General features: G+C 40.5%; 1 protein-coding gene across 1 annotated transcript in view; it reads right to left on the reverse strand.

The window, feature by feature from the left end:
- Positions 1-13,274: 13,274 nt before the first annotated feature.
- The window catches only part of GRM4 (glutamate metabotropic receptor 4), a 395,801-nt gene continuing 386,399 nt past the window's right edge, over positions 13,275-22,676 (reverse strand). Inside the window, exon 11 of the mRNA XM_060773126.2 lies at positions 13,275-14,182. Coding sequence (XP_060629109.1) covers positions 14,133-14,182 — 50 coding nt within the window. The 3' untranslated portion in view covers positions 13,275-14,132. The remainder of the gene's footprint in view (positions 14,183-22,676) is intronic.

Consider the following 22,676-nt stretch of genomic DNA (forward strand, 5'->3'; position numbering starts at 1 on the left):
CGAGGTGGACGGTACACTACAAGAATCCCTATTCTGTCCCGGTCACCCACCCTCAGGTGGACGCATTCGAAATTTGTGGTCTGCGGGATGGGACTCCTGGTCAGATGGATGGAATCTCTATAGACCACTGCGACCCCGCCTCCCCGTCCTCCGGCTCTTGGTTGGTGTTGCACGGAGAAACCTGGAGGACAAAGCTGGGAGAGATTTACGCCCCCCGCTTCATCCAGCCAGGTCTCCGTGATGCACGCCAGATCTGCCCGCTCCTCCAGGATTAAATCCTGGATCCAGGTCGTTTTTCCGTTGACAGATCTGGCGTTCAACAACACCACCTTCAAACCGGAGGGCCCGCTCACCTGGTTACACCAATTTACCTTAGGAGACCGGTTGGGGGTTGTTAATGTGGATAAGCGGTCCGAATTAGGCCGAATTCGAGGTCTCCTTTTCCCGCATCTCCTCCTTCCCACCACGACCTCTATGGGGGCCCCTCGGCTAATGGAACACCTCCCCCCCTCCATGCCGCAATCTAAAGACAAGATCTTGCTTTCTGCTTTGTTCGTTGTTTGATTTTTCGGTCCTTGGCCATATCCTTTCTTCCCCTCTACCCCCCTCCCCACCTCATTTTTATTTACAGGGTCCAACCCACCTCCTCTCTTGTCCCTTACACTATACAATAGTAACAAGGATAGTACACAAAGGGGGATGGGGGACCACATGGATAACAGCTATACAGGTGGTGTTCGATGTTCCGGCCACACCAATCGAATAGTTCATAAAGTGCACAAGTGCTAGGTCTAAAGTGCAATAAGTGCCCTATATTGATTGGACGGTAGCTACAGTAGCTAAAATGCGGCACGGAGGGACAGGGAAGGGGCGAAAGTGCTAGTGCAGTTGGCGGCAAGGCAGGCGCCTTAAAGTGCTTTCTTACGTAAAGTGCTATATTTCGTATTTATATCACATTATCAACCGATATAAGCCCAGGAATGTGCAAGCTGATGGTATATAATCACCCTCCTATGGGGCTGAGAGATGGCAAGTTAGCTCAAAGCTGTTGTGACCCAGATGGAGTCTCTAGACGGTTGGAATGAAGCGGATTTTGCTAAGTCAAAAACCTGCTCTACAATCTTCATTGGTTCATGTTGTTGAGGTTCCTCCTTGGGAAGTCGCGTAACACGTCTGCAGAATATTTAAATTTCTATTTATCTTTGTTTCAAGACTCCTTGAACCAAAGGATGCAGCTACTCCAACTCTTCCTATATAAATTGTATAAAACTTAGGTACACGTGTTGTAAGAAGCATGAATCAAATGATGCTAAACACTATAAAATAAGCAATGTGATGCATAAATATTGCAATGAGCTAAAGTGGAATTAGCCATTTATAATCTGACAATCACACATTGTTGTATCAAAAAATGAAAATTGAAGAAGAAATGGGGTGGCACTAATAGTGAAGAAATATGTAACAAAAACAGCCGGGGTATAATGCAAAGTCTGACAGAATGATATCACCAAAATAGGTGTATCTAAAGTGCACAACACAATATACGGTGTATCTGTTATCTACACTGATGGAACTGTAGCAAAATAGTGGGTTGGTATGATAAAGTTCTCTATTTTCTCACTGGGTGTCAAAAAGTTCTCCAAACTGTTATGGCCAGATATGAAGTAGAAGTAAAAGGTGACAGAAATCAGCTCACCTGAATGCAATGGTTCACCAAATTCACCAAAGAGAGCTACTATAATAATTAATGCAGAAAAATTGAAGACAATAACAAAAAAAGTAGACACTTCATCTGTGACATTTGTGAAATCGAAGGGAAATTTACACCAAAGCTGGGGAGTATTATTATTATTATTATTATTATTATTATTATTATTTCTTACCCCTCCCCGCTTTACCCCAAGGGTTACAACAATGTCCTCTGCAAGGAAATGCACTACATGATAAAAAGACAATTGAAACAATATGCTGAAGGACTACATAGAAGTAATTAAAGAATGATAGGTTCATTTGAGAGAGAGAAAAAACATTTGAAGATGTATCAACAGTTTTAGAAAGTGAAGTTCAGCAGCTATACACACATCCACACACAGAAAGGCTGGGTCTACAGTGTAGAATTAATATATTGTCAAAAGCTTTTAATGGTCGGAATCACTGGATTGTTGTAGGTTTTTTGGGCTGTATGGCCATATTCTAGAAGCATTCTCTCCTGGTGTTTCATCTGCATCTGTGGCAAGTAACCTCTGAGAACATGGCCATACAGCCCGAAAAACCTACAATAACCCAGAATTAATGTAGTTTGACACTAGTTTAACTGCAATGGAATCCTATACTATGGAATCCTGGGAGGTGTAATTTTACAGGTCTTTAGCCTTCTCTGCCAAAGAGTGCTGGTACCTCTCCAAATGAAACATCACCGCACTCCATAGCATTCAGCCATGACATCTAAAATGGTGTTAAACTTCATTAATTATACAGCGTAGAGCCAGCTCTGACTGTTACTTCTCTTCCCTCTACATGATCCAAAACAGCAGGCTGAAAGCCTAGACACAGTGTATTCGCTGCAGAGGACAAAAAGAGCTCTGATTGCCCATTTTCCATCATCAGTCACATAACTAACACACACAGGGAGGATACCGTTATACATAATTTAGCTAGCCAGCAACATTTAATGTTCTTTCCTAGGCCACCATTTCCCCTAAGGTTCCTGAAATAATTACTGCTTTCTCGAGTAATGCTGACACACCTCCTGCTTCCTTCTCAGCATTCTCCTTCTTTGCAAGATGGCCATATAAGGCTGCCTCTCACTTTTTGTCCCCAGGGGCAGTTCCATCATCTGGCTCCCTTCTTTGCTACTTCCTCTCACAGTGCTTTGCTTATTACAAACAAGAGGCCAAGATGAATGGCAGTGCCGCCCCTACCTCTCCTGAAGTGCTCTCAAAGAATATGTGGCAGCCACAGAAACAGAAGCAGAGCTTCATGGGGATGAAAAACTGCAACAAGCACATAAAAAGCAGAACATGCATGCACCTGTGCCCATGCTGCCAGTGAGATTTTGGGGACTATGGTTCATAAAAATAACATTGCTGAATTCTCCATGATTGTAGGAGGTTGGTGATATAGAGCAGTATCTCAAAAAATAATCCTCAGGAAAATAATAATAATAATAATAATAATAATAATAATAATAATAATAATAATAAACCTTGTTGAAACACAACAAGATGAGTCCACAGCAAACAAGATCATTCTGCTGGCTGTTGTATTGGATCACACATTGAACACTTCTCAAGTGTCTAGGACTGTGTGATGCATCAGCGAATAATGTGTGCAAATCCCAGTAAGGTGGCCTTTTGAAGCTGGCCGATGGTAATTTTGTCAGTGCCGATTGTGTTTAAGTGCAGGACAAGATCTTTAGGCTCTGCACCCAGTATGCCGATCACCACTGGAACCACCTTAACTGGCTTGTACCAGAGCCTTTGCAGTTCAATCTTTAAATCCTTGTATTGTGTCAGCCTTTCCAGTTGTATTATTATTATTATTATTATTATTATTATTATTATTATTATTATTATTATTATTGATACTGTGCCTTTTCCCTCCACAAGAAGACTCAAAGTGGCACCATGTACCCACAACTGTTAGAGCCAGTATGATCTAGTGAGCTGAATGTTAAATTCAAACTCCAGAGACCAGGGTTCAAATCCCTGCTTAGCTATGGAAACCCATAGGGTGATGTTGGGCATGTTGCACTTTCTTAGAATCAGAGATAGGGAAAGACAACCCCCCCCCCCCCACCACAGCAAATCTTATTTATTTTTATTATTATTTTATTTATTACTGCGCTTGTATACCGCCGTTTCTCAGCCAAAATTGGCGACTCAACGCGGTTTACAACTCTGCAAACAATCAACAATATTCAGTTTAAAAAGCATAAAAACAACATACAATACATAGTATTGGGCCACCAATACAATCCAATGCATCTCTTAACTAGAATCGTAGTCCAATTTCATCGTCCATGATTACCAGTCCTTAATCATCAATTTCTTTGCACCGGATTAACCGAATGCTTGTTTGAACATCCATGTCTTCAATCTTTTCCGAAATACCATCAGCGAGGGGGCTGATCTTACCTCTATGGGGAGGGCGTTCCAAAGCCGAGGGGCCACCACAGAAAAGGCCCTGTCTCTCATTCCCACAAGCTGCACCTGTGAAGCAGGCGGGATGGAGAGCAGAGCCTCCCCAGAAGATCTTGGGGTCCTGGTGGGCTGGTAGGCCGAGATATGTTCGGATAGGTAAGTTGGGCCAGAACCGTTTAGGGCTTTAAAGGCCAACGCCAGCACCTTGAATTGGGCCCGGTAGCAGATCGGCAGCCAGTGGAGCTGGTGCAGCAGAGGAGTTGAATGCTCCCTGCGCTCCGCTCCCGTTAGTATCATGGCTGCCGCCCGTTGGACTAATTGGAGCTTCCGAGCCGTCTTCAAGGGCAACCCCACGTAGAGAGCGTTGCAGTAGTCAAGATGGGATGTAACCAGAGCGTGGACTACTGTGGCCAAGAATATGCCATGATAGGTTCACTGTAGGAATTGAAAATACTTGAATGTACACAGCCTATAAAGCCCTAAACGGTTCCAGCCCAGATTATCTATCCAAACGCATCTCCCCCCATGAACCCATCAGGGATTTGAGATCAGCAAATGAGGTCCTTCTCTCGATCCCGCCTACTTCACAAGCACATCTGGTGGGGACGAGAGATAGGGCCTTCTCTGTGGTGACTCCTCTTGCTGTGGAACTCCCTACCTAGGGATATTAGATTGGCCCCCTCCCTCCTGATCTTTCAAGAGAGAAAAACTGAAAACTTGGCTTTTTGAGGAAGCCTTTGAAACCTCAGTATAACTTAGACAAACTTGAATCGGAAAATGACTTAGGAACGGCTATGACAATGGAACGGATGAGGACTGAACATGAAGACATAGTTTTAAAACTTTTTATTGTTTGTTGTTTTTATGCTTTTAAATGTTTTGAGATTTTTTTTTACTTTTGTTAATGTATTTATTTTATATATGGCATCGAATTGTGCTGACTTGTTTGCCGCCCTGAGTCGCCTCTGGGCTGATACGGGTGGAGTAGAAATAGCATAAATAAATAAATAAATAATAAACAACCCACAGGTGTGAAGGGATAGCAATATTGTTCTTGAGACTGGTAAACATCATGGACTTAAATAGTGAGGGTCAATGGTGACAATGTCTATTTGACCTAAACTCTTGGAAAATCGATTTTTACTCCGACTTTACTATTGACATAGAAAATGGACATGGTTTATCTCAATTGCATCTTATTTGTTAGTTATATGTTATGCCTTCATGACATCTAGACCAAGCTTGGAAAATATATTGCTCAGCTTATTTGAAGAGTCATATTCTCCCATAAACCTGGAGGTAGTCCAGGAGAAAGATTTCCCTGTTGCTGATCTCAGTCTCTAGAACTGAAGGGTAAGGCTGACACCCTCCTTAAAGTTGTTCTGTTTCAGAGTGAACAACTCTTTTTCTGGTAGGTCTTTGAGAATTAATTTTTAAGGGGTAACATACCCAGTATACTATGTGGGGCCATGGTGGCACAGTGGGTTAAACTGCTAAGCTGAAGAACTTGCTGACTGGAAGGATGGGGCCCCAGCTTCTTCCAAAACTAGCAGTTCAAAAACAAGCAAATGTGAGTAGATCAATAGCTACTTCTTTGGCAGAGATGTAATGGTGCTCCATGCAGTCATGCTGGCCACATAACCTAGGAGCATCTATGAACAATGCTGCCACTTTTGGCTTAGAAATGGAGATGAGCACCACCCCCAGAGTCAGACTAGACTACGCTTAATGTTAACGGGAAACCTTTACCTTTCTCTTACCCTGGCATCGAATTGTGCCGACTCTGGTGAATGTTTAACTTTCTTTTTAGTATTTAATTAGTTTTTGAAAAATTTCACATTTTGAAAAATGTAGATTATACTATACTTAATTTGGTTGTTCTAAGCTGCCTTGAATCCCAAGATAGGGGGAAAGTGAGGTGATGATGATGATGATGATGATGATGATGATGATGATACTTTAGAAGGAGATGCTAAGCTATTTGCCATGCTGATAAAAAAAACTTTTCCAAACTGTTAAGCAAAGCCTTTACATTCCTAAAGCAGTCACATTGCAGCATAGAGGTTCAAATAGGCAAAATACTGTGACAGCTGATTTACTTTAACTTGTACTTGACTCTTCAATCAACCAAATTTACTTTCATCCTGAATTGTGCAGATAGGGTTTAAAGCTGTAGTCATGCAGTTTCACATTCTTCCATGGCTGTTTTCTAAGCAGAAACTTGGGGGGGGGGGGGGATGTGGAAGGTAATGCTAGCAATCTTCTACAAGCTGCAAAATGGCCATACCAACTGCTCTGGGTGCTTGGAAATTTTCTTAGATTGAGGTTGGGATGTGCATTGCTGAAATAGGTGTTAAGTACCTTCTTCCTCAACATCCCCCAAAAGGACATACCTCTGTGTAACTCCAAGTTTCATGCACTTGTGGCACCAACACAATTCTGTCTATTGTGTGTATTTCTATTGAAATCAGTTGTTGAACTTTCAGAAAATGTATTCTAAATGAAGGAAGAACTGTCATACAATATTGAAGCATTTGTTAGAAACACATTGAGCAATAGTGAAACTATCTGAAGCTAGTGAGGAGAATGTCTTTGATAATATTCTATAGCTCCGAGCTCACTCTGGACTCTGCAATGATATTTCTCACAGACATCTGCCCCAGCAGTAACCAACGAAATTGCAAAGATAATACAGTGACAAATTCCATAACTGCAGAGGACTGACTCTGCACCCGGTTTTAGGCCAAAATGGAAAAAGAAGCTATCCAAGGTACTAAATGTATTTTGTGGAAAGCTCCTTTAACGTTCAGACTGAAACTCAAAGTCAATTCATCACACACCCCTGACAGAAGAGCCACCAGCTGCTATTGAGATAATATCAGCAGCAGCAATATAATGTAATGAATGGATTGTACAGTGTGCCTAATATTTCTGGAGAAAACAAATGGCTTGCTGGCAATTCATCAACCAAACTTTCCTGTCCTTGCCAGTGACCAAAACTGCCCCCAGGACACTGAAAGTACTAGCTCTCATGATTTTTCTTCTAAACAGAGCCCAACACACTGATAATGTGTTTTTTTTAAAAAAAAAACAAAACAGATCTGTCTCAAGCCATGTAACAATAAAGCCTGGTGGCTCCCTGTCAGTGGGATGTTGGATCTGTCTTGTGTTTCAGTTTAAAGGAGCTATCCAATGTGCTGAATCAATTTAGGGGATCCATTGCTCCACTGATATGTGTGAGTCACAAACTGCTGCCAACTGTATGTCAACATCTGGCTTTTTGAGCCTTGAGTTTATATATTCCTTTCCCTCTTCAGCTGACTCTTTTGGACTTTCTCATTGAAATGACATCTCTCCTGTTAGTATAAGATGGAGAAAGCTTTGTTTCCCCAACTTGTCAAATTCTAGCCATTCTTAGCCAGCCTATGGCATCCTTCCAAGCATGTTTATCCATACCAGTGAAGGTTGACTTTTGTGCTATATGACTGGAAGTCTATGAGGTCTTGGCAGTTTTGCAGTTTTGAGAACTCCTCTGGGACTGATGTCAGGCTTTGTGCTTGGGGGTTCCAATTGAACTTGGCATTTTCATTAATGGTCCTTTAACTATAATTTCATTTTGTGACTTCCTTCGCCAGATCCAAACCTTTGCCAAGGGCTAGAGATTCTGCATGGCTGATGCAGCAGTTCTAACCCACCCCCTACCCCACTATTATAGAAATTTATCCAAAGTTTTCTCCATTTCAGGACCCTTTCACACAGTCATATAACCCAGAATATCAAGGCAGAAAATCCAACAATATTTGCTTTGAACTGGGTTATCTGAGTCCACACTGACATATATTCTAGTTCAAAGCAGATAATGTGGTATTTTATTCAGCTGTGTGGAAGGGGACTTAGTTGGCATGCTCAATATAGAGAAACATATGAAAATATTACAATTTGTTACCCATTATGAAGGAGATTGAGGAGTCCTATGTTGTTTTTAATAAACTAAGAGAGGTATGAAGCTGAAAGAGCAGAGGATTTCCTGTACAGTTTGCCCTACGCATGCACTGGGGTTCAAGGCATAGTACTCCCATGAATGAGGAAAATCATGAACCAAAGGTGGGTTTTTGTAGTTGCTATTTTTGACCTGGCACGACACCTCTTGGGGAATCTCTTGGTCTTTCAGCAAGACTCTACGGTCAACTTCCACTGGAAACTGATCATAGAATCACACTGGAGGAATTAGAGGATTCTAGAACATGATGTTATTATCACATTTTGGATTAATGGGAGTGTTAGATGGCTAGTTTATAAGTAAGACAAATCTGCAAAATAGTTCTGTCTAGAACATATGTATGTGTATGCCTATCTGCATGCACCTATGTATATATGACGTAATATTTTGCTAGAAGTTGGGAGTCTATTGATTTTAAAGATACTATTTAGACTCTCTGACTTTTGAAACATTTATCCCATTCTCTTTGAGCTATGTTTTGAATGATCATGTACTGAAGGCCCTTTTCACCTTCATGCTCTCATGCAGCTATGAAAGTTTACGGCAGTGTGAACAGCACAGTGACATCTGATAGAAGCTATCTGAGTGGATGGCTGGAAGATGGAGCCCAGTCATCCAAAAGAGTTGCCCTGAAAAATGTTACCCCCCCCCCCCCCCCGCTGAGGTAAGAGGATTTTGAAATGCTTATTGAAGGAGAGGGTAGCTGTGTATTAACCCTCATAATGAGAAGAATTTGTACTGGACAAAAAGTGGTGCCATATATATTGCAAGCAATTGCCTGCTATGTTTACACCTTTGGGTACTGCCACCTAGGAGACAAAAAGACCACCTGGGGTGAGAAAATAATTAAAATGCTAATAAACCTGACTAGGAGAGAAAAGCTTTCCTTTTAGCTCCCCTCCCCCCCCCCCCAAAAAAAAATCTGTACATGTACCCCTTTGAAATGGTAAAAAGAGACACTGGTTGTAAAAGAACAAGGAGGTGTGGTTCAAAAAGGAGTCAAATGATTTCCTCGGGATTACAAAAATAGACAATGTAACGCGGAGGCATGTCTCATGCTTTGTACACCAGCCTACTAAATGTACAAACAATCTGAATCCTTTGTACAGAAATTGAAGGGTTTGGATCCATGCATAGTTATATTTAACAATGAATAATTTAAGTCCAATAGATTTCAGTTTCAAAGTGTGAGTTGATGGATCCAGTCACATGGGGTTCCTACTACAGTTGATGGAGCTAAATTCTGAAATTTTGTCTTCATACTACTGTCTGCTAATGGTTGCCCATAATGTTCACATGTTCTCAAGCAATCTTCCAGCAATAGCTTAGATTTGGTGGGGAGAATTCTTTTGATTTGAATTCTGTATGTACTACTTCTGGATCATTTGCAATAAGGGTGTGCACTTTGAAACAGTGCAATAGAAATGAATATACTGTAGCTTCTCTGAATCCTCTTTTAGTTCCTCCCTCTCTCACACACACATACTACTGAAATAAATTACTCCCAAAATGGAGACCTCCCCCCCTCCACATATGTTTTTAGGAGTTTGAAACTTGCAGTCTTTAATTTATTCCATAATTGGGGGGGGGGGGGGGCGGCTCATAATTGAGCATGACTTTCTAAACGGGTCTCTTTGCAGAATAAAGCTGGCAAAACTTAAGTCTGAACATATTCTACATTCTATTGAATGAATAGATAGATAGATATGCATATATATCCCAATATACAGATTTCCATATGCCCGTTCTTGGGCAGTTTGTTGGACACGAGGATATACACCTTTGTACCTGCTCAAACACACTCAGCTTTAACCATGGCATGCCATCCACTGTTCCATTTGGATAGTGAGAAGGATACTAGATATAGAAAATCCTTCTGTCTAAAAAAAAGCCATATTGCTACAGCTGTCAAAGCTTATTTCTAAACATATCTCTATATAGCAATGAGTACTATCTATTATTTAGCTCTGGATTTACACTCTTAGAAGCTTCCATAGTATTATTTTGCCTACAATGATTGAGTTCATATTTTGCGGTTGTGTAGGAGAACTCTCTGGATATGGAGTAATTGCTGATTGTGATACATAATTCTTGTGTGGAAGGGTCACATTATGCAACTGAATATGTATTCAGATATACAAGCAAATGCATAATGAAATATTCAACCAAATATACAACAGAAGAAGTATTGCCAATTTCAGCAGTTGCAAATGGATACAACAGCAGCACGTTTACCTGTGAAACAGCACAACCTGTGCAACTCCAGTTCACAACCTTGAACTGAATTTGTGTATTGGACAAAAATGTTCAACAGTTCCCACTGGTGTTCAAGCATTGCAGAAGTAACACACCAACAGGATCCAGGCCATGGTCTATATTTATTTTTTATTTACTGCATTTTTACCTCACTCTATCTCAACCCCAGAGGGGACTTAAAGGGGCCCAGAGCAAGCCAACCCACACATCTATAAAATAGTATTAAATTGTACAAGCAACATAAACAGGAGAGCCACTGTGGTGTATTGGTTTCTGCATTGAACTATGCCTCTGGAAGCCTGATTTTGAATCCCTGGAAACTTGGATGATTTTGGACAAATTACACTCTCTGATTCAGAGGAAGGGAAAGATGAACCCTCTGTGAACAAATCTTTCAAAGAAACCTTGAGATAGGTTCTCCTTTGAAGTTATACAATATCGATCTTAATAAAATGATGACACATTTTCTCTAGTTTTTTTTCATGTCAGGAGCAACTCGAGAAACTGCAAGTTGCTTCTGGTGTGAGAGAATTGGCTGTCTGCAAGGTCATTGCCCAGGGGACCCCCGGATGATTTGATGTTTTACCATTCTTGTGGAAAGCTTGTCTCATGTCCCTGCATGGGGAGCTGGAACTGCCAGAGGGAATTCATCCACGTTCTCCCTGGATTCAAACCTCCGACATGTTGATCTTCAGTTCTGCCAGCACAAGGGTTTAACCCATTGTGCTACTGGGGACTCCTCTTTTGTCTAGCTGAAAACCAGCTAATAAGAAAATTGGGACATTAGATAATGGAACTGAAAGATTATTTAATATAGGAAGAAAAAGAGACCACAGATAAATTAAATCTTTTCACCTTTCATGGGTGCAGAAAATATAGGCAGATATCTATGTCTGAACTGATATTTCCAGATCAATTCTGAAATCAGCAACTGAATATTTGGTAAAGCCAATAATGGGGGGAAAGAATGAGGTCCTAGATCTTACTAAGAAACAAAAAATCACTAGCTATTTCATCACAGTAGAGAATGAATCCACTTTAAAACTGGCTTCTGCCTCTTGCAGAATTCTGGGGTTTGTAGTTTAGTGAGGCTGTTAAAGGTTCTTCCCTAAACTACAACCACGGAATTCTGCAGGAGACAGGAACCAGATTTAAAGTGGATTCGTTCTCTAGTGTGATAAGGTCCTAGGTTACATTGGAATTCATCCAAAAGCTCTAAAAGAATGTAAATGTGAAATTACTGATCATTTAGTAAAAATAGGTCATTTGTCTTTAAGGTCAGTCTTTATACCAGAGGACTAGAGGTTGGCCAATGTAGCACCCATTAAAAAAAGAGAGATCCTGAGGGAATCCAGGAAATTGCAGATCAGTTATCCAGATAAATTGGTGGAAAGCATTATTAAATATAAAATTACCAAGCATATAAAGGGCAAGCCCTGCTGAAAAAGGAATTAACACAGCTTCTGCAAAGGTTAAGCCCTTTCTCACTAACCTTTTAGAGTTCTTTGAGAGTGTCAATAAACATGACGACCAGGTTGATTTTGTACTTGGACTTCTAAAAATCTTTTGACAGCCCTTGACTGGTTGAAGAATAAAAAAGCAAAGCGGAGGAATGAACAATCAGTTCTCAGAATGGGAGAATGGCAATAGTGGAGTCATCCAAGGATTTGTATAGAGACCAGTTTCTTTTAACTTGTTCATGAATTATGTAGGGGTAAACAGTAGCAATGGAAAGAATATTCATAAATATTTGAATTCCAACTGGAAAAATGGCTTTCAAAGTGTCAGGAAACCCTGACAAGGGGAATATTGTATGAAAATCTTCATTTTATTCTGCATGAAACATTTTCACACTGAAAATGCAGACTGCCATTCTTATTGCCTAGAGTTATGGCTCTTCATGAACACTACAGTCACAATCATGGTGCTATTGCCATGACTATAATACCCCTCACACCCAACTCTTAACAGCAGTTGCATTGCAAAATACTAACCTTGCACAAAAACCATGTGGCTTTCTGGAAACAGCATTTTCATTTAAAATGTCACAATTCTTATGCAAAAGAACTAATGTGTATTTATGTGCAGAATAATATCCTAGAAAGCTTCCTGTTGCATAAATACCTGGAAAGAACTGTGCAGAAATATTCATTTTCTCCACAGTAGGGAAACTATTTATTCACACTTGTGAGGAGAAAATAGTTGAATCATTCACCTTCTACTGGGGACACCAGATTAAACCTGATATTGCATGAACATTGTGGTGGATAAGTACATCCCTCCAGAATTTGTGACTCTAGGTTCTTCATGTCTGGCTAGTTTGGCTAACTCCTTTTGTTAGTATAAAGAAAAATCTGTAAAACATATGGTGGGCAGACACTCAAATTCAGAGATACCTTACGGGTTTAGAACTTCTTCTTGCAGGGACATTCCCACTGCACTCATTCACTGAGTGCTTTTGTGACAAGAGGGCATCAAATTTACTGAACCTTATCACCAGAAGAGAATCAGTATGTTCAGTTCTTCCGTTAAAGTACAATCCAAAAACCCAGATCAGATTCACTGCCCCAATGATATGGAAGCCACCACTCAACACTGCCCATCAATGGTTTCTTTATTTGATTGGTTGGTTTAATTTATAGCCCATCTTTCTTCCAATATGGCATCCACAGAGAACAGGATTGCTATGCCACTGGAACTTCATATATACATGCAGGGGAGTTTCTGGTATGTTTTAAGCAACTACTTAAAGCATTTCTATTCTACTGCTATGGGGTACAATAGATCTGACCGCATCACTGACTTTTGAACTATAGGCTCTCAATCCCTCCAAAGCAGAACAACATAAAGTAAGGAAATACAACTACTGAGTGCAAAACCATGGTTTTTATTAGAAATATTCTGGTATAAAAATGATCATGCTCTACACATTGTCATCGAATAATTCATAAACATCCAGGCACTGAACTTTTAATTTTTTTGTGTTTTTTATCATTTTTGATTGGTCAGTACATTAAAGCAGACATATTTCAATCCATATGGTCATCACATACATTAATTTACCACCTATAGAAATCAGCACTTTGAACACAGTCTAGATTTTGTTTTCATTTTCGTTGTTGTTGTTGATGGTTTTTTGTGTTTTTTAATAATTTTTTATCAATTTTTTTGCAACACACAGAAGTTGGTAAGGAGGAGAGGAGGAAGACAGAAGGGAAAACAAGGTGGATAAAGAGTGAAGAAGTCAGAAGACAAGATGAAAAAAATGAAGGGGGAAAAGAAAAGTAAGAGAAAGAAAGACTCTTCACAACCACAAACCAGCTCACAACTTTTTAATAAAAGGGGGGATGAATTATTTTTCTTTTTTTTCTTTTGCCAAGATACAGGAAAAGAAACAAACCCAAAACTTGCTAAAGATCTGTCACCTTCTTTCCACTTGGTGTGATGTCCACCCCATCAGCCTGTTTCTCTCCCTCCAATGGAAGGTAAATATTTCTTCTGGGGTGGGATGGTTGATTCTTTCTGCTGCTGTTGGTGGCCATCTTCCCTAAAAGCTGCCTCCAAAAATGCAACTATCACAAACAGGAAGCCATGAATGATTCCCACTTGGAATCATGTTTGGTTTTGCCCTCTTCCCCCACCAAAATGTCAACTGTGCTGAGGGACTCCACTCTTCTTTCTGGTTCATTCTCTTCATCAGCCCTTTTCTTGTGGTCGGTTACCACTGGCTGGGGTTAAATTGCATGGTTGCTATAGCTGACGTAACTCTGTTTGGTAGCCAAAGCTGGAAGAAAAGACAAAATAGAAACATATCAGTAATGTGGTTATTTGGATCAGGAGTTTGTTCTGTGTTTCCAAATATAGAACATTCTACATTTGGAAGCTACTACTTTCAGTGCCTCTTATGGGCTAAACAAGTGAGAGAGATACCACTTCTCCATCAGCTAAAGTCACAACATATCAAGAAAGTAGAGAAAATCTGGTACTAATGGAGTGGTTTAAGTATGGCATGATAACACATGTACCCCAAAGGCTGTTCTGAAGAGCCCAGTCTTCCCAGAGATTTATTTTGATTTGCCTTTCCTGAAAATTTCTATTGAACCTTGAACTTCTATGCTGCTTAATATTTTAGGCAGCATGTGCAGTATCTGGGGTGACTTAGGAACCATAAATGTGTCCCAGTTGAAGTTGCTACTGTCACCATTATTTCTAGTTAGGTACAATTGAAGTTGAAGTCCACCTAGACCTGAAGGGTCACAATTCCCCTTCCCAACTTAGTAAAGCATGGGAATATTTTAAACTCCAGGCCACTGTTTTTATCTTTGACTCTCTTGGTATCATGCTGCTCTTAAGATCATTTTAGGCACAGAGAAAGTGGAATCCAAATTCATTGAAAAAAATCATCTCATCACCATAATGCCTTGAGTAGTACTGCTCCCTCCCACCTCCTCCATTGGGGAAGACCAAGGAGATCCAAGCAACAATCACTCACATACATACACTGAATTTGTAAAGCCTCATTTAGTCTTGGGGAAAATTGTCATAGACTAAAAAGCACTCTTTAGAGGGAAATCAAGGGATTGATAGAAATGAGCAAAGGCAATCTGGGATGCAAGTGAGCAGCAATGCCTGAAAAACTGGGCTTGCATTGAGCAATTTACCTCTCCCCTGGGGTGTAATATGCATTAAACTGCAAGAGATAAAAGAAGAAGAGAAAGAAAAAGAAATAATTTTCTCAGTTTTACTTCAGGCATTGGAGTCTGTGATGAGTTGCTCTTAATTAAATACCTAGTTCCAGATGGGAAGCTGCCTCTAGTGAGAGTACAGATTAATTCCCCTTGCCTTATGGACATCAGAATAGAAGAGTCAATCTCTTGTGGCATTCTCCTTGCAGTCCAATGAAAATGCATTTCAATATAAGTACAGGCAGTCCTCAAGTTACAAACATCTGACCTACAAATGACTCATAGTTAAGAATGGGGTTGAGACCTTGAGTGGGGGTCACTCCCAAAAGGGTTGTCGTGGGAAAAGATGTCTTCACTGAAGCTTTCTCACCAACCCTTGTTTCAACAACTAGCCAATTTTTGCAAAATCCATTTATCACAGGGACAGAAAGTGAGGTGAAATCTTTTGAACAGGGCCACAGACAGCAAAACAAATTTATTTATTTATTTATTTATTTATTTTACTTGTATACCGCAGTTTCTCAGCCCAACAGGCGACTCAACGCGGTTTACAACAAGGATAAGAATCAATCAACGATATACAATTTAAAACCATATACCATAGGCATGTTAACCCTTTAAAATGTGTATATATTTAGCTGGAGTTACACTTTAAAAATGTACCTGTTCCAACTTACAAACAAATTGAGCTTCAGAACAAACCTACAGAACCTATCGTGTTCATAATTCAAGGACTGCTTGTACTTAGAAGGTTTCAGAATAGATGGACTGAGTAGCTTCAAAATAGAGATGAATTGCATGTAAAGGTATACAAGGAAGCTCTTCTATCCATGTGAATCAAGGAAATGCCTTCTGCATTTTTTGTAACACTAAGCTTGCTTTCAATGTGTGCAAGCCTGAACCTTCCAAACTTTAGGGCCAAAGTCCTCTTATGTGTGACTGGTGGAAAGTAATGCTCTTCCAGAACATTTCTGCTTTTCTATCTTCCTGGAGAAGGCAACATTCCCAAGGGGGCAAGTACCCCCTCCCTTCCATCAGCCAAGTAGAAGCAGAGGACAGTGGACACTGGAGCAAGGCCCAGCTACAGTTTTGCACTGAACAATGTCACTTTTCTAGATATCTTAGGGCCCTTCCACACAGCCATATAACCCAGAATTTCAGGGCAGAAAACCCCACAATATTTGCTTTGAACTGGGCTATCTGAGTCCAAACTGCCATATATTCCAGTTCAAAGCAGAAAATGTGGGGTTTTATTCAGCTATGTGGAAGGGGCCTAAGTACACATGTACTTAATGGAAATCTTGAAAGGTAGTGCCTTCTCTCATGTCCACTGCAAAACTGTAGCTAACTAATGCACTGACTCTTGTCTTTGTACTCCCTATTATGTGCCCCTGCAGTTTCATGTATTAATTTCCACTGATTTTCTTGTGCTCCTGCTGAAAGGGCAATGAATACCTCTTTCTGCCCCAATGTCCTCTTGCAGAATCTAAAGTTACACCAGGAGGATTCTCGCATAGATTTTATAATCTTGTGCTCTCCTGTTGTATCAGAGTCTATAATTCCTTGCTATTGGGTATGGTGGCCTGTGCAGATGGGAGTTGTAGCCAAAAAGATCTGGAAGGTCATAGACTGCCTTTCATGTTAAGTTTATCTCATATAGTGCTGGTATTTTTTCCTCACATGGGGAGCTTGGAGATAAATACTTCAGTTTTTATAGATACACTATATTGTGTTCTATTTTCCTCCAGATGCAAAAAGAAAAACCATTAACAAAATTTAGATTCAGATTTAATCTGCTTCAGAGGACCCCTGCTTGGTTGAGACTTCTGAATCCCTCCAAATCATTGCAATTCAGTTTGGGATTTGGCCGAATCTGAAGCATATTCTTATTTTATCTACTATTTTGTATTTATGAGACAGAGAAATCAAGTTCCCTAGGCATCATATAATTATTGTAAAATACAGCAATAATACAAGAAAAGTTTGAGAACATAACAATAAAGACCAACACAGATGACAATACTAAAACTGTGTGATACAACTGTATAGAACATGTTTAAAATGTGGAACTTGCCTGACACCATTCCAGAAATAAAATTAAAATCACAAACATTTAAAAGGGATTATGATAACAAGTGTACCTGGTAAGAAAGGGGGTTTTCAATACATGGATTTCTCTGGAGAAAGCTTTCCATAAGGTGGGGGGGGGGCTTGGCTAGGATTAATGGGGAAGGGACTTTGTGTGCAGGATTTCTCTGTGTTGGTTCTTGTAAGATACAGCAGATGCTAGGTGAGTTGCCCTAAACTGCCCTGAGTCACCCTCGGGCTGAGAATGGCGGTATAGAAATGTAGTAAATAAATAAATAAAATTTGTTCCTACCTGCTTTGGCACTCCAGGAAGAACAACTATATTAGCAAAGCTAAGATCATATTTTTAAAAAGCAGGCTACAATTTCAACATTTCTTTAGCTTCACATCCCTACAGTGAAGCCTGACCCTTTCCCTACCTCTGCCTGATGAGCAATGCAGGGATGGATTCCTGTCATTTCCCATACTAATCACTCAGGAAGAGGTCTGGTGCTCTTTAATTTCTGACAGTGTTGCTCTCTGTAGTATTCCTGGGGTCTCCCCAACCCTGTCTGACAAGGCTAATGCAGACAGCAGTAGCTGAATGGTGTTGGTTTTTCTCCACCTGCGAAGATGCCTCCCTGACAAATGAACCTTATTGAAGATTTCAGGCACTGTTATCCTCAGATAACGATTAGATGGGCTATAAGAAATCAGAGCTGACAGCGCTATTTGTTAGCCACAGTGTTTTCATAGCCAATCTGCCTGCAATCAAGCCCCGTAAATTATTTATTCACTTGTTTATTTAAAGATACGTGACCTGCCACTGACAAAGTGAAAAATGTCCCTTCCTTCCTGTGCTGACAACTACATAGCATCTCCTGTCCCCAGTCTTAACAATGCGATTGCTTTCCCCAAAGTTGTCTTGGCATTTGTATAACACGCCATGCCAGGTTCCATTTGGACTGAGATGCTGCATTCCAAATGGGAAGCATGTGAGAGTCCAAGAACAAAATATTGACTGGAGGGGGGATAGCTCCTTCCACCACTTTGCTCTCCATCAGAACTGGCTTTTCCAGCAAGGCATGGGAAAGGGGGATTCAATGATTGCAGTTTCCGGAATTGGAAAAGGTCCTCTGTTGGACTGAAATTTGCAAAATTCCAACAAGTCCCCCAGCCAACATGGCCAGTGGTGCAACCTTTCCCAGGCTCTGAAATTTGTCATGGTATTGGTAATATTCTAGTAGTTGTTTTACAAAAACAGGAACTTTTCAAAATTTCATAAAGTACCGCATGTACTAGGGTGAGTCTGCATGTACCAGGCTTTGAAAGAGACAGATGAGAATAGAAAGCAAAGAACAAAAGTCAATTGAAAGGAGATTATAGGCATTCTGCATGATCTCAAATGATCTCAAATGAGCTCTCTTCTTAATTATATCATTATGTGGTTTGAGAACACAGAAATGCTGGACCACTCTCACAACCACCATGTCAAACTACACAGAGAAGCCATTGAAATACACAAGCATGTGGACAATTTCAACAGAAAGGAGGAAACCATGAAAATGAACAAAGTCTGGCTACCAGTATTAAAAAAACTCTAAAATTACAACAGCACAACAACAGAGAGGAAACAAACAGGCACTGTCAGGCCATTATATACTAATCAAGGTGGTCAGTTGAAACATTCACACCTAGCTCTAGCAGGCAAGAGTCCTTTGTCCCACCCTGGTCATTCCACAGATATATAAACCCTTTTTTCTAGTTCCAACAGACCTCACTACCTCTGAGGATGCTTGTCATAGATGCAGGAGAAACGTCAGGAGAGAATGCCTCTAGACCATGGCCATATAGCCCGAAAAAACCTACAACAACCCATAAAAAGAACCCTGCTATATCAGGCCCATAGTCCATCAAATCCAGTATCCTGTTCATAACTGTGTTTAACCATTTGTTTCTGCAAGATCCACAAAAGAAGTGTGGCAAAAGAGGTTTTAAAAAGTTGCTTTTTGGGGTTTGTGGAGTGAAACCTTAGAAGTAACATCTTGATGGTAGTGGCAGTTCAATAACAGGATCAATTAAGAAAAGTGGCATGGTTTATTTATCTTTCAGAAAGAGGCTGGACATTTACCTGATAGAGATGATGTAGCTGGAGTTCCTAGGCTATGGATGGGTTGGACTCTGAGGCTGTTCCAACTCTATGATTCCAAAACTTACAGAATCCCCCAGCCACATGGTAGCAATAGATTTTCTGGCAGCTAGCATCCATAAGCAAGCTGCTTGAGAACATGGAGGCTTTACTCATCTATCTTAGCTTCTAGCTGCGATTCACATCATCTATAAATCTGTCTGCTTCTCCTTTCAAGGACAATTGAGGAGATCTCTAATCGGATGTCCAGATGTATGTGTTCCTGTGTGTAGAATGAAAGCTATTCTAGAACAGGACCTGAGTTAACCTTGCACCATTTCCTCCAAATTAGATCCTTTCCCAGAGCTATTTACTTACTAATAATAATAATAAAACTGGAAAAAGTGGACTGCTTCTCTCTTCTACCCTTTAGGAAAAAATGAGTGCAGCTTCAAGAATATTTAAATGGTGGGGATGAAAGTAGAGAAAAGAGCCAAACCATTCTCTCAAATAGCACTCTGATGCAATCCAATTTGTATCTGCTGCTGTCATTGTGTTTAAATTATCATTATTAGTTGTAGTAATAGGAGTAATATCATATTTTATCTCTTGATTGAGATGCAAAGTGGCTTGTTTATTTTCTTGTGACACACACACAGCTTTTCATTTATTGTCTTTTTAAAGTTCTCTAATGGTTTGCATACTAACACAGGACTAGTTTAACATTCCTGTGCACCTTAAGCCTATCACATTTACTTCTGCCTAGTCTTTTTTTTTCACTTGTTGCAACTCTGGTTAAGGAACTTAAAGTGTCCAGCCTCTTTGATAAAGTCAATCCTAAAAAAAAGTTTCAGTACTCAAAGTATGTTGTACAATAAATGACCTTCTGAGCATGTCTGAGCCCTCTTTCCCTTGCTGTCCTGTCTGTGATGCCAGCTCTTTGCTGGTACAATTTTTTAAGGATAGCAGTATTTGTACCTGTTATCTGTTGCTTTTGATTCATAAGTGTTTTCAATGCAGGTCACAGAAATACACAGACAGAGCCTCCCATACAAAACAGCAAAATCAGGCCAAAGTCAGGAAGCTTTTGTAACCATAACAGCATTTTACAGGGCACCTAGCACCTTTCATCATCAGATCTCAAAGTACTTTGTAAAGGCAAGCCTACTGAAATGAGTGACTCATAATCCGATTAAATGGAAACCCACCAGCACACTGTCGGGGGAGCTGGAGAGAAATGGAAGAGAGGGACAGGCATAGAGGATTATGCCAGAGGACATGTGCCTCTTGAAGTAGTACAAAGGCACTGAACAACCTCCCTCCTTTTCAGAGTTTGCTTACTATAGAGAAAGTCATATCATGGGGTTTGCACAAGGAGGGCTCATGGACAGTGAAACCAAAGTCTTTTTCTTCATATTTCTCTGCATATAAAAGATCTTAAAGAGTTTCTAGATAGACCCTCCCCCTTGTTTTCTTCAGACATTGTTTGCGTGACTCGTGACTGCCTGTAGCTTTAGGAAAAGAGATAATTGAGACCTCAGGCTGCAATCGCAGAATAAATCTGTAGCAAGACCCCAGCGGGAACCTGAGACAGCACAAGCAGTAACATTATACCCCCCCCCCCAACCTTCAGCTGTGCATAGTCCCCTCACAAGGATCTCAGGAGGATAAAAGGAAAAAGAGGTTTGTGATGGGAGGAAGCACTGAAGAAACATTGATTTGACAAGATTAAGATGCATCTGGGCCATTGCAGTAATGTGTAGGGGCATCTAAGGCCTTTTGCCTATGATGATGGATTTATTGTCAAGCTGAGATATTAAATATTCAGAAGGTATAAAAGAGAATATTTCTGCCATTGGTTGTATTACGTAGCCAGCCAGGCAGCAGTTCTAGTGTGGAAGATAAGGATCCCAGGTAACACTCCAGTGAATAATGCTTTCATTTTAAGGCTACTTGAAAAATAAGTTGCCCCTTTTACACTACATAATTATAGCTCTACAATTCCACTTTAAGAACTATCCTATATTCTATGTATCCTATCAGATCCTGGGTTTGGAAGTGTGATATAGCACTATAGCTCTCTGGCTCAGAATTCTAAATAATCTTAAACAGCAAGCCCCAAAGTTCCATAGGTTCCCCTCAGCTTGTATCCCACTTTTTCACAAGTAGATAATTGGGGGAAGGCATTTTCATTTTCTGTGATTCCAAAACTTGAGTTCCCAGGTGTAATTGGACAATGACTTCTAAGGGTTTCTAGAAACTGAAGTCCATCATCATCTGGGGAATCAAAGCTTGTTAACAGCTACCATAGTCTTACCTAACGGCCATGACAATGACTCAAGGTGGTTGAAGATATCCAGCATCTTGACTAATTCAGGCTGATTTCTTTGGTATGTTACTGAGTGATGAGAAAATTTGGTCCACATTGGGATATGCCGATATTTTATTAATTAAAATAGACCTATTTTTATGTTTGTTGCATACAATGCAATATTTTCCAGCTGTTAGTATTTATCATTTCTCACATGGAGCCCCCGGTGGCTCAGTGGGTTAAAGCTCTGTGCCGGCAGGACTGAAGACTGACAGGTCACAGGTTCAAATCCGGGGAGAGGCGGATGAGCTCCCTCTTTCAGCTCCAGCTCCTCATGCGGGGACATGAGAGAAGCCTCCCACAAGGATGATAAAAACATCAAATCATCCAGGCGTCCCCTGGGCAACGTCCTTGCAGATGGCCAATTCTCTCACTCTCACTCCTGACACGACAAAAAAAAAATCTCACATAATATCATTCTTTAAAGGGTCACGATCTTCTATTTGAATAGTATAATACTGCCAATTTGAAGAGCTCCAGAAAATACAGAATTTACACTAATAGTGGCTTTCCTCCTTATATCTAGTGAAAAAAAGTGGAACTTTCCCCTCACAAACACATTGTGGAACCCTGTAGAAATCTCATTTAAAGGGGGGGGGGGGTCATGTGATTTTTTTTGCCACTATCATATGAAGATACAAATAGGTATGCATAAGGGAGAGGGGAGGGCCTTGTCAAATGGGTGAGAAAAGAGTGGGGGGGGGGGACTTAAAGGTGCATATTTAGGTTGAAGAAGGGATGAGACCTCAACATACTGCCAGTGGTAGTATCTAGAATGTGACAGGATCCAAATCAGGCCTAGCTTGGAGTAAAGCAATCTTTTTTCAAAATGCTGATAATGCAGCTCATTATGGAAGTGAGGGGGGCTAACTTGATTCCAATTCTAAGTGAATGAATTTGCCCCATTACTGCCCTGCGCTTTCATAGAAAGACTACAATGCAAAAATCCCTCGTCCTTAGCCAGAACAGTCGATGGCAAAACCAGAACAACCTACCTCAGGGGAGTGTGCTCGCTCCATCAATGTTT

This window comes from Anolis sagrei, chromosome 4, assembly GCF_037176765.1.
Source record: "Anolis sagrei isolate rAnoSag1 chromosome 4, rAnoSag1.mat, whole genome shotgun sequence".
NCBI lineage: Eukaryota > Metazoa > Chordata > Lepidosauria > Squamata > Dactyloidae > Anolis > Anolis sagrei.